The sequence below is a fragment of the Microtus ochrogaster genome, unplaced genomic scaffold (assembly GCF_000317375.1).
Source record: "Microtus ochrogaster isolate Prairie Vole_2 unplaced genomic scaffold, MicOch1.0 UNK26, whole genome shotgun sequence".
NCBI lineage: Eukaryota > Metazoa > Chordata > Mammalia > Rodentia > Cricetidae > Microtus > Microtus ochrogaster.
In genome coordinates, this window is record NW_004949124.1 from 284160 (window position 1) to 302654 (window position 18495).

An 18495-nucleotide genomic window follows, 5' to 3' on the forward strand; every position below is an offset into this window, starting at 1 on the left:
AGGGAAAGAGGGAGGAAGGGAGAAAAGAAGGGAGGGAGGGAAAGAGGGAGGAGCACTCCTACAACACACAATTTCTTCCATTGGTCATCCCATTTTTACAGCTGTTATAACTTCCAGTGTTTTGTCCTCAAAGATTGTGTCCATTCATTTGCGTAGCAAGATGCCACCCTCCTGGACAGAAAGACCCTCAATCACCTTTAAGACAGCCTGTCTGCTTTCTACCAACAACCAACAAAAAGTTAGTCAGAATCAGTGTTTTCTGAAAGCGAGCGTGACTCAGCTAGGATTGGCATTCCATTTCTAGAATTCCAGCACTTGTGAGATGGTAATGGGAGAAGAGAAGGTTCAAAGTCAGCCTGAGCTACATGCTGAGACCCTACCCCAGAAAGCTAAGCACTGGGCATTTTGGCTTAGTACTTGCCTAGTATGAGCAAGGCCCTGGTTTTGGGTTTGATTTCCAGCATGCACACAATGAGTGTACATATCAGTGTGGTGTGTGTGTGTGTCTGTCGGTCTGTCTGTCTGTACATACACACATGCAATCATGTAAATGTGTAGATGCGTGTATGCTTTTAACCTTTTAAATTATGTCTTCCTCACATTACCCTCATTTCATGTTAGGTTTTTCATACACTTAAGAGTATACGCAGCCACAGAAAGGTGAGTTCTGAGGATGCTGTCTTAATAGGAAAAGATTTCTGATGTTTCTGGGTTTAGCGGCAAAGACAAGATGCTTTACATTTTCCTAAGAGTTGCTCACCTGCAGGTGAGTAAACTCATTCCTACACAACTTCACCCTCACCAGCTCAAGAATTTTATTCTACTCCTTTTTCCTAAATGCACTGAGGACTTGGGAGAAAAGAACCATGAGCAAAAGTCAGTGGAAAACCAAAATGCTTGCTGCCTCTCACCAAGAAGACCAATGGCAGACTCAACAGCTCAGTGTGTTAATTTTCAAAAACTCAGTGAAAAAAGAAGCCTTGGGCTAGTTGTGAAAACCAGTGTGCTGATCCTGAGGTTACTCATCATGGGATTATTCAAAGGGATGGAAGAACAAAGGATCCAGTGCACAGACAACAAAGCTGGAAAAGCAAAAGGTGAAGGCTTTATACTTAAATAACCAGCACATTTCTCATAAGCATAGTTTTTTGAGACTGTAATAGCAGCAGGAATATGTTTTGGGGAACAAATATTTTCAAGGGGTCAACTCTGAGTTCTGGAAAAATCAGACTAGCAAATAGTTTTTAAAAACACTCTGGCCATGGTCACTATGGAGGTTTCCACAAGGCAGTTGTGGGGTAGGACAAGCAATTCCTGGCTGGTTCACATGGGCAATGGAGACAGTACAGGAAGAGCCGGAGCAAGACACCAAGTATTAACTCATGGAAAGGTTTATTAAAATGCCCTGGCTTCCCAACTGCCCCAGGAGGAGCAGACATTGTCCCAAAACAATTGAAACAGATGTTTCCACTTTGTAAATATTTGCTAGAGAAATAAAGGTTTGATTTTTTCCAATGTCTCCTTCAGCTATTATGACACTGTGCGAAATCAAGAATTTATATGCTGAAATGCATGATTGATTTGGAAACGGTAGGCCAATAACGTCGCAAGCCACCAAATCGGCTGTTCAGAGCAGAAACCAATGCTTGCCGCAAATACTCTGCTCCTTGTATCAGTACTCCACGTTCAAGGATGTGTGGTTAGATCCAAAAAGATTCCTTTCCAATCTGACAATCACAGAGATATCATCACCGGGCAACGTGGAACTGACTGTGTCTATTTTAGCCCCTCCCTTCCTTCAACCACGGTAGAGAAGAGCGGTAAGACCTGACACGGATTGTGCCTAGACTTCCAAGGAGAAAAAGGATACGACGTTCCTGTGATAGATGATGTGAGGGTTCCTTAATTCCGTGTCTTTGGTCATCACATTAACCACCAGAAAAGCTTACGTCTAGATGGAAAAGAAATTTGGCAGGAGACAGCATTCTCATACTGTTGCATTGCATGCTACGTAACAGCTCTCAAGATGCAAATACATCAATTAGAAGCCTCTCTATTTATAATTTTCTCCCTAAGGAAGGAATTCTTCCAAAAAGTTATTTTACTAGAGGAAACAGAAACACTTAGAACTGTTCCACAAAAAGGAAAAAAAAACAAACCAGGGTCCCTTGCTTCCTGGAAGGAAATACTTGTGCTTCAGACATCTGATAGCAGATGTCAGCCTTGAATATTTGCCAGACTAAATTGAGCTGTCTTCTGACGACTTCGTATAGCAGGGCTACATCCGTTTCTCTTCCAATCAGCTGAAGCCCAGAAACTCCCACTTGTTATTGCTCACATGTTTGCATTTAAGTGATGAAAGCGAGACCATTAAGGCCAGAGAGATGGCTCGGCGGTTAATTGCACATACTGCTCTTCCGGAGCCACCCAGGTCGGGCAACTGACAACCACCTGCTCCAGGACTTCTGTGGACTCTGCAGACTCTGCGCTCATACATGCACAGACCCTGCCCCCAACTACTATACATATGTGTATGTATGTATATGTATTCATAATTGAAAATAAAATAAATATTTGCAAAAAGACATCCAGGATCATTTCTATAGTTCCATTTAATAACAAAACTGCATCTATCTAGCTGAAATGTCATTAACTTTTGTGAAACTAATGGGAAGCGGTTTGTCTACCGATGCCAGAGATGCCAATTCAGAACTATTTACCTTCACATTGGGAAATGGAAATTCAATAATTACTCAGAAAAATCTGGGAATTATATTGTCACCTTGTATTTTATAACAGAGAGGTAAATAATTAGAAGGTTTTTGCTCCTCCAAATAGTATATTACATGCTTATATGTCTTTAAATGAGCAGGGCAGATGTACATGTACATGGGCTCAATATTAAATAATAATTTCAACCATGCCCATTTAAAAAGCATTATCATTTTTGTCTTTCTATCAACATGTCTATCTATCAACACATCTATCAATCTATCTATCTATCTATCTTATAATATCTATCTATCTGTCTTATAATATGTTAGGTGTATATCTCTCTATTTCTCTCTCTCTCTACACACACACACACACACACACACACACGCACGCACGCACGCACGCACGCACGCATGCACGCATGCATGCACGCACGCACACTGGAGCCCAGCCCTCCTCCATCTTGCAGTCTCTCACCATGAACAGAGCTTATAATTTCATATGTGAACTTGCCATGCTCACTTTCTCTCCCTCCCCGTTTGTAGCCCCAGGATAACTTTACATCCTACACACTGCCTGCCTCTGTGTGCCTTGGCATGAAGGTGAGGCGAGGCTAGGTCATGTGGCATGAAAGTTGCCCACCATCCCTGGAAATTCTTAAGCATCAGCAACTCCCCGTTTTCCCTGTGGTATTGACGGCTCTCTCTCCCTTCTGGACTCCATCACGATGTTATTGTGTCATCTTCTCCCAATGATCTCCACTTCCGAGTCTCACCATGGCTGCCTATGTCTGAGAACCTGTACCTCTTGGAGGGGTAATTTCATATTACCACCTGCCTACAAACCTCTTCTTTTCTAAGTTGTAATGGCTTCCTTATGGAGCTCCAAAAATATTTAGAAATTGCTCACATTTCTATAGCACTTCACTTGGTATTAACAAAATCCAAGAGGAGATGTCATAGAGTCACCAGGGAGGACCAGGGCTTTGGGTACAAGTGTGTCTTGATTCTGTCACTGAGCTAGTTGGAAGTTTATGGTTGAGTCCATGGCCTGCCACTCTCTTCTCTGTCAGTTAGCATTTTATTCTCTACAATTGGATGTTTGGGTTATTTTCTCTTTTCTCTATTATAGATCATGCTGAAATCTTCTATTTATCCTTCTCGGTGTTTCTTATAGATGATCCTACTACATTTTCCTACTATCCTATTATTAAGGACATTATCATTTTAGATTTTTCTCATCTGTTTCAAAAACAATACATGGCTGGAGGATTTTTAAAATAAGGATTGAAATATGTTTGTTATAAGAATTTTTAAAATATACCAAAGCATATCTAAGAGCATAAATATCACCCATGACCCTGTTCCTCATCACTGGTAAACATGGATGTATTTCTTTGGTCTCTTTTTCCATATTTGTAGATGTTTAAAAATAAAATTGGCATAATGACATTGTATCCTACTTTTCCTAATAAGTATTATTACAGAAATATTTCTTTAAAACCTTAGTCTTTAAAAACATTAATGGCTATATAATATGCTATCGCATATGTACCCCGATTTATTTATGCACACTCATTTCCAATACATTAGCTGTTATAACTAACCTAGTGGTGATCAATCCCAAGCATTTGATATTGCATTTAAGTGCAGTCCACACATGTATTTTCATAGGCTGTAGAATACAGCGAATACTCCACTGACCTGTCACTTGAGTAGGAGCAATCACTTGGCTGGCACTAGATGTAGAAGCTTCAGGAGCCACTTCTACAGGCACAGGGGGTGATGTCTTCTCAATCACTACTGCAGGAAGAAAGGGGAGGTAGGAAAATTGAGCCTTGTTATGTACACTGACATCCTTGGGCAAAGTGAAAGCATAACGTACTCCAAATAAAATGGTTGCTCTGTTCAGGAACTAATAATGATCCTGAAAGCTCATGGAATTAAGTCATACGTCTGGTTGGACAATTTAGTTTAAAAAAAACTGAGAAAAATTCAGAATTCAAAAAACATGACCATTGGATAAACAGAAAGTTCGAATCTTTGCACAACGTACACTGGTCCTGACCACTGAAGCTAGTGAGAGGCTGAACGTTCTGACTACGCTACATATGTTCCTCTTCTCAAGCTAGCATCCCTCCAGGGTAGGAAGGTACTACATTGTACATGTTATTGTAGGAAATTAGGCATTTCCCAATGAGATTCAATGATACAGTCTGGTGACTCATTAAACACAAAGACACATACACCAAAAATCCCAATGATTTTTTTTCAGAATATCCTTATAAACAAGACGTATCAGCACAGGTTACCTGGAAACTGTGGGTGCAGATGAATAGTTGAAATGCCTGGGGAGAGCTGGGGTTGCCCAGGCTCAAGTCTGGTTTTCTCTTGATCCAGTGAAGGTATTTCCTGGATGGTGGTTTTTCAGAGAAAGAAGAGAAGGAGACATAAAGCAGCAATTTACTTTTATTTTCTCATGTAGTGTTATTGATTTAATTAATTATATTTTCAGAAAGGCAAAAATATCATAGGATCGGATACACACCTATGTATGAGACTTTAAAAAATTGTGCTGTTAGAAAGTCAAATTCTTATTTTAGCAGCTGTGCTATCTATACATATGCTCTCATCCATTTCCTTGGACTTCAAGTCAAACTTTGAAAGCAATGACCTTGGTCCAGAGTTCCACATTCAATCTCCAACTGGGCCAATACTAACCCTAGTTGGGAACTAAACATCCATACTATTCACAGGTGCCCCTGACCCACAGCCACACTTTGTAGATGGAATGAATGATGGATGTAGCAACTTGAGTTCATAAAGAACAATCCACTAAGTTTCAGTACCGTGAGCCAGGCAGTCACTGTGACCGTCTTTAGCCCCATACCTAATAAGGCCACATCTCCCGGCTCTCTCTCGGCAGTGGTAGGCTACCATAGCAATAGCAGCTGCAGTCTTAGAGGACCTGGAGCTTCCCAACTCAAGCAGAAAAGAAAAGAAAAATCCAACCATCATCACAGGTTAGCTTTCAGCTATTGCTCTGTAGGGGCTCATGCCAATGGGACAGGGAGTCGAGTTAAGTAAGGTTTTGCACCTTTGCTCATACCAGCGTGGGGCTAGGGAGCTCGCAATACCTCATTAAATGCATTCATCAAGTTACTTCCTCACTGTTACCCAACATCATTCCTCTCTGGCTTATGCAGAGAACCCACTTCCTGACCTCAGTTTCACCCTTGACCTATCTCCTCGCTTTAGTACTCTCTTTCATGCCTCCACAGTTGATACCCTCACAGCCGATTTCATCAAAACCCAATTTACTAAGTATGGATTCCCGCAGTCATGCTACAAATCCCTCGTACTCCCGTTCCCGGCTCCTCCCCCACAAAATCAGCCGGCCTCCGCTGCTAACTTCATCTTTTCGTCAATGCTAATCGTTAATCCACCCCACCCAGATGTAGTCCCTCTTTAGGGCTTCCTCTTTCATTCCGCACCCCTAAACCTGCCCACGTTCAGCATTATTGGCGGAGATCCACCCTTTTCTTCTCCATAGTCTCCAGTGCTGTCCTCTGGACTCGTTTCTCAGGCTCACCTTACTGTATTATCTAATCGGCCTCTGAAACTACCACTTGTTCTACTTTAGGTAATCCTGCCGCACGTCTGTCCGTCCAGGAAACACTGACTGCTCATTGAGATTCCCCAACAGACCCTCCTCTCCGTATGGGGGCAGACTGACTTCCTGTTACTTGTGAGAGACACTCCCTCAGCCCCGGAGTCTTCTTTCTCCCCCATAGCCCAGGGCTTATGGCAACAAAGCGCAGCCCACAATTCAGCATTAACTCCTGAATCTCCCCATCCACCTTAGGTGTCACCTTCCTAATCAATCCCACGTCTCACTTAATAGGCGGGGACTCCGTTCTCCAGCGACTTCCCTACTGATTGCAAGTGTAGTTAGTATTTCCAGCCCATCAAAGCAGGACCAGGTTCCCTTTCTAACCCTAATGTTTGCTGCTGTCAATTAAAGCTTCACACATAAATGTCTCTCCCTTGGACCAACCTCCTTTCCCCACATCTATCTTAAAGAGCATGAAACCTTTGTAAAGTACCAGTCCTAAACAGACCCTGATCTCATCCCCCTTCCCAGCTGCCCCCTTTTAAATTAAAATGTATAGTCTTAACTGTACAAGGAACATGGCCAAATGAAGTTGAGACTATATAAGAACAACATCTCTTTCTGATTCAATCTCCCATTCCTACCCTTTGAAGGGTAAGTGCTGTTCTTAATCTAATTTGACCTAATTTGATCCAAATGATTGTGTTGAATTTTAGTTGCATTAATTAGTGTCTCACTTAATTTTATAAGTTTACTGAGAACACAAAAGAGCCCTTCTTCCCACAGTCAGTCCGGGCAACTAGTTGACCCCATGAACTCTGCTCATCCTTTTCTTCTCTCCAGAATTTAGCATCGGTGGCAAGAGATGGTGTTCCCCACCCAACCCCAGCAACCTGCTAGCCATCACTTTCTGAGTGTTGAGAATGGCAACACCCATTTAGAAAGTCCTGTCATACAAATTCGTGTATTAATGAATGTGTTTCCTTACAATAAATGTTCTATAATATGAACGTACAAAATTTTTTTTAAAAAAAATCCCATACATATCCCTAAAAAGTGTCTTGAAGTCAAAAAGAGAAGACTTAAAAACAATGAAGGAATTACCTTCTCAGGAGGCGCTGTTACCACTAGAACCAGAAAAGAGAGATGGAAATTAGCACAGCCAAGCACAATCTGTTCATCAGATTTCAATTTTCAAAAGGCATTAGAAAGCCATTAACTCCCCCGAACAATTACAAAGCAAATTAAGTCAGAAGTGGAATTCCCGTCATCATCTGCCACTTGCAAGAACTTTACACATGAGTGACAAGGCACGTCTTGTGATATTTCATTGTTCAATTATCAAAGTTCAAAGAGCAAAGGTTCAAAGTCTTTCATTCAAAATTAAGAAAATTAACCTCAATGTTAAAACAGTTTCTGAAACATTACTTAATGCTTAATCTTGAGTTTGGGGAACTTCCCATGTCTTAGAAAACAAATGCCTCCAGTGTTCAGAAATCCATCTGAGGTCAGTGTTAAAAGAGAATTTTTTTTGTTAAGACATGAGAATGGGCAATGCATTTTTTTTTATATAAACCAGTTTTTCATGAAGCCTTCTGATTATTTTCATGCAGACATGCTAACTAAACCAAACAAAAGCCAGACCTCGTAAGCCAATAAGAGACAATTACAAATTAGCATCAATATAATTAGCAACTTAAGTATTACACAATCACTCCACTGTTGTGCTGGGGTGATGTCTTTGTATTTTGAAATTCATTAAGCAATTCTTAGTACTAGTCCTCAACTTTGCTTATTCCTTGGAATTTTCTGAGTCAGTATGTCTCCTTAACCATTAGCAAAGAGGTTGGATGCATTAATTCTAAGAAACACTGAGGCTACCAGATAAATTAAAGCCACTGCTCTGCCAAGGCAAAGACACTAACTGACTTTCAATTCTATGAAACCCATTGTTAAGAAATTCTAAAGGCAGAACCCTGCTTGTGCCCATCTCCTTCTTCTAAACAAAAGATAAACAACCTAGGTCACTGGTTCTCATCCTTCCTAATGCTGTGACCCTTCAATACAGCACCTTGTATTGTGCTGACCCTCCCCCACCATAAAATGATCATTATTGCTACTTCATAACCGTAATTTTGCTACTGTTATGAATCATAATGTAAATATCTGATAGGCAAGATGCTCTTCAGTGACCCCTGTGAAAGGATAGTTCGGCCCCCGAAGGGGTCTCGACCCACAGGTCAAGAACCACTGACCTAGGTGACTAGGTGAGGTCCTTCCTGTTCTGCCTACCCAAGGAAGAATTGCAGAACGGGGAGTGAAAAACCAGAAAGAAATGGGCCAGAAGGCACCAGGCTCAGAGCCCAGCAAGAGCCCTGCCACCAGGGAAGAAGGTTATGCCAAATTCCCACAGGACCCACAATGGGCACCCCAAATCCTTACCTAAGTGTCAATGGCAAAAGCCAAGAGCTTTTTTATTTTTATTTTTTTAGAGCAAATACCTACATTCCCTACAGACCTGAAACTGTTCCTTTTTCCAGGAGTGAGGCTTTTCTGTGGTAATCACAATAGTCAGAATATTGGAAATACTGCTTCATCCACCAAGGATGGACAGAGATTGTCCAAACTAGAGATCTTGAGACTCTCTGTCCTTGACCATGGGTCCCATTATACTCTTTCTATGACACATAAGGAGTCATGTCTATGTCTTGAATTTTTCAGAAGGTAAATGAAAGGGTTTCACCAGGGCACTCCCAGAGCCTTGGACTGACTGGCTCCTACTTACCTGCCTGCTGCCTGGCTTTATCCCACCTGCCAGGTACCCCATTTCACGAACAGCTACACCATCGTTTCACAAAAGCTCAGCCCATACTTTGATAATTTTAAGCCTGTGTTCCATTTTATGCAGAGGAATTCAATGAATGGCTCCCTGGACACAGACATGAATCTGGACTATTCCCTAAAGATGATAATCCCTCTCCAGGAGCAAACACTAAGCTACTGAAGCCCCTCCAAATGCAAGAAATTGTTCTGGAATTCACATGGAATATTGTTACCTGCAAGGCACACACACCATAACAGTGACTGTCGATCAGAGAAAATGGTCCACACTGTATCTAAGGATGTTTGAAGTGTTCAGCCACTACTTTAGTGTTAAGAACAGTGTGTGTGTGTGTGTTAGCAGAAGTACAGTACCATGTAACTTTCAAAGGGCATTGGCACAGCTAAACATCTTACAACACCCAATACAGCTTCCTCGCCCATTAAAGAATTACACATTTGAAAATGCCAGCAACTTTAAGGCTGAGAGCCATACTCCAGAAGGGTAAAAACAGACTCCTAAGTACAGACACAGAGATGGGCATCTAGAACCCACATCCAGCGTGTAAGCTCACCTTCAGGTTCCGCCCCTCCTGGCCCAAGTTCCCGCGAGGAGCTCAGGGCCTCCACTGGCTCTTCCTTGGCTGGGAGAGGTGGAGGATGAGTACTTTTAGCAACAGGTTGAGTGTTCTTTGGCTTGACAAACACAGCTTCTTTACCTATATGCTGATGGACTGGCCTGCGTCTATGAACGCCAGAAACCGTATAACCCATTCCACCAGGACAGATTTCCTTAAAAGCAGCTAGATTTGGGATGGGAAAATATTCCTTTTAAAAATCTAACAGTGAAAACTTATACAGAGGAAAATATCATGATGAATATCTCTCAATAAGTAATCGCTAATATAGGTACATTTCAAAACTTTAGAAACAGGCACAATATGTAAGCAAATTGCTTAAATTCCCAATAAACTTGTGTATTTACAGGGGGAAACATTCTACTTTTACTTTAAACATTTATTTACTTATGAATTCTTTATCCTACTCAATTAGGATATATATGTATATATAATGTACATGTGTACAAATAAATTACATAGGATGTATATTTAGCATAAATTTTATATATTACATTTATATGCTAGTAGCCAATATGCCACTATGTAGAATAAATTGTATATGCAAACTGTGTTACATGAAAAGATAAGTAATATACTAATAGTCATTTTAAGTACAGGTGATAACTGCCTAGTATGTGAATATGTAATATCAACAATATTCAGGTTTTCTCCTTTCCTCTTGTTTTGTGCTTCCATTGGTTATTAACGAAGAGCTCAGTGGACATCTAAGGAAAATGACAAGGGCTGTATGTAGGGAAACGGGGTACTGACACCCTCCTGAATTATTTCCAGTTGACAAACCCAAGGACTCAGGCAGAATGGGGTGCTGCAGCTGGAATGGGGGTACTGGTAAAGAAGGGGCAAAGAGGGGTGGGTTTTTTAAAAGGGCCTCCAGCTAGTTAGAAAAAATCCACGAAGTAGGGAGGCTGCAGACAGTAGCCACAGCAGGAAGGAAAAGCCAGAGGAAGCTGCTGTTCTCTATACGAACAGGCAGGGATGACAGCTAGCAGATTCCTGGTCAGTTTCACTACCCAGAGGACAATGGGACATTCTGTACCATGTAACTATCACACTCGCCAGGCAAAAAGCATTTTTAAAATGTCTTCCCCCCTCCCCAAGCAGTCTGGGTATGGTGTGTGGTTTGCAAGCCTCCAGCGACACTCTCTAAACATGGGTGGAGAAAAAAGACAATGGTGGTTGGCGGTGCGTGGCAGAGGCAAACTCCGCATGATCCCTGGGCTGTTGGTGTTGGAAGGAAATTACCAAATGCAAACATGGGGGCTTAGGGTCAAGTTTCTGTTTCTTCTTCTAAAATTGAAAGTAAAATAAATCATTTCTCACTTTCACTGAACAAGAAATTGAATGTACTGGGCCTAAAATGATTCCTTAAGAAGGAGGAAACTCTACAATATTCCTTCAAAGCATACTGAGATACTGTTTTTCTAGGGATCAGACCCTTAACTGTGGAACCTACTAGGACAGAGAATTCTTAAAAAATGAATAGTTCCAGAACAAAGCATGGTTTTCTACAGAAAAAGATATTTAATTAAAATTATGACAGGGCCAAAACATACTTAAGCACGAACATTGTATCATTAATATCATTTTCAAATTAGTTGCTGTGTTTTGGGAAGTAGCCCCAGTGTACAATCCCCATTCTGGTTACACTTTGCGTAAGGATTGAAATGCTGTCCAAAAGGAACTTAAAGGGAAATGGGTTTATGAATAGCAAAGCTTTCTTAGGAATAAGGGTGTAAGACTGAGCAGCAGGGTACTAGAAGCCTTCCATTCTACTAACTCACCATCAACAGATTCTAACCAGTACCAAAGGTGAACTATATACTGAAGCTTACATCTAATTCTGTTTACTGCTGTGTAATTTGCTACTGTAAGACATTACATGGCCCTAGAGATTTAATGCACTTCCCTATATAGGAAGTTTCTCTAAACTAAGCAATTTAGTGACATGTTTTGAAGCCACATTAAGCCACTGAAATAGAGACCGCACACCCTCCTTGACCACATGATGCCCAGGGCTTGCAGGTCATGTCTCTTTCTCCTCCATGGAACTCCCTTTGGGTCTGCTTGAGAGTTCATTGATTTAAACCTAAAGTATGTAGAGATATTAACCCTCTCAGAGCTCTAGGTAATCGTGAAACCAACCGAGGAGTGAAGGGTCAACTATTAACACATGACCCCTTCAAAATTCATAGTGGCTTTGGCAAGATCTCCTTTGGAGTTATCTTCATGACATAAACACAAAACTGAATACAGTTCTTTGTATTTCTAATTAGAGAAACCAAGTGCAGTTTCAGTAGCCAAGTAAATAAGTCAACATCCACAAGGCCGTGATTGTGAAACAATGGATGGTGGACCATTAGGAAAGCACACGGCCCTGGACAGCATTCTGGTTTTCAGACTTAAAGATCAGTCAGCGAGTTCTGGAAGCTGTGGCTAAAATGTAAAGGTTTATCTTCTTGGATTAACATTCAAAGAAAGTCTACTTACTGTTGCCCAGAAACAATGGGTAATTTCTTTGTACATTATTTTTTATTCTGATTTGAGCTTCTACGGCTGTATTTTCTTTAGAAATGATACAAACATGTTATAGCATTAAAAACTAAACTCGGAAACCAAAAATGACCCAGGCTACTGAAGTCTTTTTTGTTCCTGTGGCTGGGAACACTTAAGTGTGTGTATCTGGCCGTGGCTTACCTGTACCCGGGAGGGGACATTTCTCACAATGTGGCCCCCAGGCCTTGCCCACACTACAACAGCAGATCTGTTTGGTGAGGTGAACAGAGAGAGGATGCAGACACTGCCTTCCAGGACTGACAAGGCGGTAACAGGGCCCCTTCTCTTCTGAGATCATAGGGGGATCCGCTGAAGAGAGACAAACCTTAATGTCACCGAAGAAACAAGTCATATCGACTTTAAGTTAACATAATATGACCTTTATAGCACAGAGGAGAGACCATGCTTTAAGACAGACCATCTAGATTAGGGGAATCATTCTTCTTGGCCAAGGGTACATTCATTAAATCATCCTAGGAATTAGAGCATCAAATGCTATAACTATTATTCTGGTCCCTGTCTGGATTCAATCTGTAACAAATATGAATGAAGGCAAATGTGTATAAGTTAAGCATTTCCACAAATGCCTACCTGCCTAACAAACATAGTCATGTACAACTAATCACAGTCATGACCCATTGTTTCTCCAGACTGGGCTGCAGAGGCGGCCCCAGGACAACAATTGGTGAATGTCCAGGCACCATGGAAAATCAGGAGCGTGGTTAGTACCACAAACCAGCAGCTGCCCCGTTCAGTTGGAGAGCTGGTGGGAGCTCAGGAATTCTCACCCAAGGCCAAAGAATATAAATGGCAGACAGGGAGTAGCTGCTGACCTGCCCAGACACACAAAGTCCCAGTGTAGCAAGAAGAGCAGAGCAGGCAAAATCTCAAGTCCTCGTGCTATGCTACAAAGGCAACCAGGCTATTATCATCCAACGCCTGCCCCCTCATCCTGATTGTCTACTGCAAATCAGTAGTGAGCGGTCATCACCCGAACACCCGGCACACAAGGCAAATTTGAGAACAAGACGACACAAACCTTGCCTTTGAGATGTGTCTTTCTTAAAGCATGTGTACGTGCTCCAGGACAAGTCAACACTGCTGAAACAGTCCCAGATCTGGTGTGCCATCTTGGCCATATTGCTTCCCTCTATGGTATCTTCCCAATCTGCCTTCCCTCTAGCCCATGGTACTCATGATTCAACTCAACTTTCTGCCCTTCTTTCTTAGATACACCTTTCCACCTTTGCAACAAGACTGACTTCCCAGGTTAGATGCTCAAAGAATAATCTAAGTATTTAAGGTGTATGGCAGAGGAAGATGCAAAGGACATGATGCCTGTTCCCCTGATTTTCAGGAAGCTTGTGTTGATGGTTTAAATGGGAAATGCCCCCTATAGTTTATGGCACTTGAACACTGAGTCCCCAATTGGCAGTGCTGCTTGGGGAAGTTTAGGTGGAAAAGCTTCTCTGGAGAAAGTGCATCACGGGTGTGGGGGGGTGGGGGGGTGGGCAGACTTTGAGGTAAAATAAACAAACAAACAAAAACCACCACTTTCAGTTTCCTTTCTCTGCTCTGTCCTTGTGGTTCAAGGTGTGAGCTCTCAGTTTCCCATTCCTACTGCTATGCCTGCTGCCTGGCTGTTCCCAGCATTATGGACTCTAACCCTTTGGAAGTATAAACAAATTAAGCTTGGTCTTCCTTAAGTAGCTGTGGTCATGGTGTTTTATCAAAGCAACACACCAAAAAAAATTAATACACTTGCCTTTCTTTGTGCTTATTTTTTCATATTTTGATTTATATAACAATTCTACAGGTTTATTAAAACCTCATTTTAACTGGCAATAATGGTTAATTTTGTGTACCCATAAGGCTAAGCAATAGGATATTGCTGTCGGGGTATTGGTTGGATTGTTATTTTGTGTGACACTGACATTTAAACCAGAGGAATTTGACTAAAGCTACTCATCCTCTATGATATAAGTGGGCTTCATCCACTCTGCTGAAAAATTACAAGGAAAAAAAACTGATTTACGTTGAGCAAGAATAAATTCTGTCAGTCAATGCCCTCCTTGGTGGATAGTCTGCCACCTACTCTGTAAATTTTAGACTCATTGGTCTCTGTACTTATATCCACCAATCCCTTGAAATAAACGCCACCCCACGCAAAAACACTTTTCTAAAAGAAGTGGGTGGATAGAAGAGTCTGGAACTCTCTCACTCCCTCTCACACTTACTTTCTGGCTTCTGCGCAGATAAGCTATGAAAGGTCACAGGTCACAGACTGAAAGTAAAAGAAAGCTTAGCAGCAAGGTACTAGACTCACAAAGGAGAGTCAGGCCTTGGAATGATTGATGTCGCTCACATAATCCACATGTTCATGTATGAGCATTAGAACCCACACATAATTCTCATGTAGCTCAGAGGATTTTGCTACAGAATTTTCTTCCCCGAATGATTGGGTCTTACTTATAATCCATATTCACACAGAAACAATGTCAAGGCACCCCACCAGAGCCTATTTTATACACAATGAGGCTTAACTATAAAATTAATAACATTAGTGTTACTTCTAGGTCCGGGGGGGCACAGGCAATTCAGAGCAGAACAGTTTCTTCAAATTCCCGACATTTGTCCCGTGACAACTACTACAATCATTGTTGTCTTCTGAATGGGAAATGCCACCCACAGGCTCTTGTGTTTGAATGCTTGTTGCCCAGCTGGCAATATGGTTTTGGAAGGTGGAGCCCTGTGAGCCCTCCAAAATTAAATAATGGTCACCTGCCAGTTTAGACTAGTTTTTCCTGACAACCTATGGAAGACCTGATTTATGGGCCATGTGATTTTCTGGGAAAATGTTACTTTAACCCTTTGACGCCCCAGTTTCTTCACTTCTAAAACAGGAAAAATAACAGCATCCATCTCAGGGAGATTTCACAAATACTACATGTGACAATCTATGCAAAGAACCTACCATACAGTCAGGCACTTAGTAAGTACACAATAAAGATGATTGCCACCACGTTTTTTTTTTGGGGGGGGGATCACTATTATCTGGAAGCAGACAGGTAGCACAGATCTGTCTATCCCCCAGGTCATGGTGCCATGTCCTATAAGTAAAGATGGGGTCCCTGAGCTGAGGAGGAAGAAAAAAAAGGAGGCACAGATGGATGATGAAGACCTAATGGTGTCCTTGAAAGCCAGATGGGATGAAAGACTCCAGCCTGACAGGCTCTGCTTGGCAGCCTGAGCAAACAGTGTCAACGTGGACAACAAACAATCAAACAGACAAAGGCGGTCAGCAAGGAAGCCTGAGGGGGAAGTCGGAGAGTGAGGAGAAATTTATCCCACTTTCGAAAAAACTAAAAATAAAATCTAGGACAGTGGTTCTCAACTTCCTAATATTTCAGCCTTTTAATGCAGTTCCTTATGCCATGGTAACCCCCAACCATAAAATTATTTTTATTGCTTCTTCATAATTGCAATTGTGCCGCTATTATGAATTGTAATGTAGATATCTGTGTTTTTCGATGGTCTTAGGTGAACCCTGTGAAAGAGTCATTTGACCCTCAAAGCAGTCGTGATCCAAGGGTTGAGAATCACTGATCTAGAACTATGCAGTTCATTACATCAAGCACGAGGCACATATTACTAAATCAACTTCTGTAAAATTAGATTGGAAGCTGGGTTCCTCTGTTTAGACGGACTAACATTTGCTTTAGGCAGCATGAATTCAGATACTCCTGCTGCCTCCGGATGTTCTACCGAATGGCTGATGAGCTTAACGCTTGGCATGCTTTCCTGAAATGGGCCAGGTAACAAATATTTTAGCTGTCGTAAGTCCCACAGTCTCTATTCCAACATTCTAACTCCACCGTGGTTTCAAGAGCAGCCCTAGACACCATGTAAATGGAGATGACCGTGTGCCGACAAAACTTTATTTATGACACCTGACAGTGGGACAATTCCATCCACAGACTGCGGTTTGTCAACTGCTGACCCAGAACCCTAAATCCGGACTCCCCAGATCCTAGTTTTCAATCTCAGCTGTTGATTATTAGCTATGTGATCTGCAGATGTTTCTAAAACTCTCTTAGGTCCAATTTCCAGTGTGTGCGACATGAATAATAACGCATTTGATAAAGAGGGTAGGACAACTAACTGGAAATCATGTATATAAATGTGACTGGCTCTTGAGAAAGAACCTGATCTTCTTGTCTCATGACCTCGGGGTGATAACAGAGCACATTTCTTAAGCACATGTCCTCCCTGGCCTCCTGTTTCTGTCACTTAACTCCAAGTTCAAGGATAGAGAATAAATACATAAAACCTCAAAAGCCCTGAGTTCATCTGGGGACCTTTCCTGAGCTTCAGCAGCAGTCATTATGGGATGCTTAAATGGCTGCAGAAAGACAAATACAGTTCCAGAAGGTAGAAAGTCTTCCTAGAGGTGGTCTACTTTTCTTCAAATTACTGTCATAGTCAAGCCCAAACTCTTCATGTTTCCACATAAGACAGGCAGGGGCGGGCTTGGAGTACACTGTTCCAGCACCCTAGGCCACAAGCACAGGTCAAAAGAGCAGCAAATGCCAGCATTCTCCTCCTTTCATTTTGACTACATGAAGTCAAGGGCAGAGAGTGGGCAAGGCAAGAAAAGCAAATGGCTGGCTGCACCCTTTGGCTGGAGCCAAGGAATGCAGAGGGTGTTCACCTCGCCACATTCAGGAACACAGGGAGCTTCCCAAAGCTCCTTAGTCATTGCCAAGTGCACGTCTTGAAGTTCGCTAAGTCAGCCACACATTTTATCGCCTGGATGTACCCTAATTTCAGGCTGCTTAAGCAAATGCTGTCAGTCTCTGCCACATGCTTGTACACTCCAGCTGTGGCTGGCATGTGCACGCACGTGTGAGTGTGTGTGTGTATGTATGTGTGTGTACGTGTGTGTGTGTGTGTGTGTAAGCATTTGTTCATTTCCTAATCTCCCATAATTATGAGGAAACACCATCTGTTCCCACATACTGAGGACATCACAGTTCGCCTCTGATATTTTCCAACTGTCTGTAGACTTCAACAGTTTCTTCATCAACAAATGAGGACAAATAGGTATAATCACAAACTCGGAAGGAACTGGATACACATCCATGATACCACACGTGGCAAATTCAGAGGGGCGGGGGGGGGGAGAAATACATCTGTTGATTCGTGCTGGAAAAGGGCTCAATTTTAACTCTGGGTTCTAAACTGGATCACTTAACTAAGCAACAAATAAATAAATATCTCTTAAGGCTTATCATTTCAGCTGTTGCAGCTGAACCGTAAAATTGAGTTATTTATTTTTCAAATGAGAATGGATGGCTGTTTAATAATTTCAGAATTATTTGGGCAATGACAAGGAAAATAAATTTTAAGGAACTGTGCAAGTGGTTTCAAAATTCCCGTTGGCAGGGTTCTACGATTTCATTAAAACCTGGAGGTCTGCCCTTCGTGCTAGACATCAGATCTTGTCAGGGCTTTCACAGTCTATGGCCAGTTCTCCAAGTTTACCTAATCTGCAACCTTCCGTGTGAGAATGCTAACCCAACAGTGTCAAATAAAAAAGGTTTTTTCACAACAAATTCTGCATCGAAGGTCTTCGTAATAATTGATGTTTAAATTAGAAACCTGTATGGATGTTTGTTTATGTAGTTGAAAGTAGCGGAAAGGCACCTCTAAATTATCTGGATATTACTGACAGCTTGGTTGGTGCCCTAGAATTCTAGATCCTTCCATCAGTTTTCAAACCTGACTTGTGTGAAAACTTTACAGTTTGCTAACTTAGTCACCTTCCGCAAGCCCTCTGGTGAGGTGCCTGTCTGCTTCAGACCAGAACCACCCATAAGAGAACACAGGAGAAAAAAACGAAAGACTTACGTGCACAATTTCCTAATCTGCATTGGTCAGGTTTTAAAGGAAAACATGAGGAATTAGTAACAATGCTTTAAAAGGCTTACATCCACCACACGGGACTCATTTTCACGTTACTGCATTCATCCTTTCTCTATATCCCAGCTTAGACAGAGATAAACTGTGCTAAAACTGAAGGACCGTGTCATCATGAAGAAGGCGTTCACGTGATCAAATGTGTGGCAGGAAAAGCAGGATGCAGCTTAGTAAA

The 18495-nt window shown here is 41.8% G+C and overlaps 1 protein-coding gene across 4 annotated transcripts in view; it reads right to left on the reverse strand.

Moving 5' to 3' along the window:
- Positions 1-18495, reverse strand: part of Ltbp1 (latent transforming growth factor beta binding protein 1) — a 379031-nt gene that overhangs the window by 103053 nt on the left and 257483 nt on the right. For 2 of the 4 annotated variants that reach the window (XM_013354050.2, XM_005367929.3), the window contains 5 exons: positions 12483-12650; positions 9723-9950; positions 7432-7454; positions 5027-5126; positions 4419-4517 (listed from right to left, as the gene is read on the reverse strand). In XM_013354050.2, coding sequence (XP_013209504.2) covers positions 4419-4517; positions 5027-5126; positions 7432-7454; positions 9723-9950; positions 12483-12650 — 618 coding nt within the window. The remainder of the gene's footprint in view (positions 1-4418; positions 4518-5026; positions 5127-7431; positions 7455-9722; positions 9951-12482; positions 12651-18495) is intronic. The other 2 variants (XM_005367931.3, XM_005367930.3) reach the window with 1 other exon arrangement.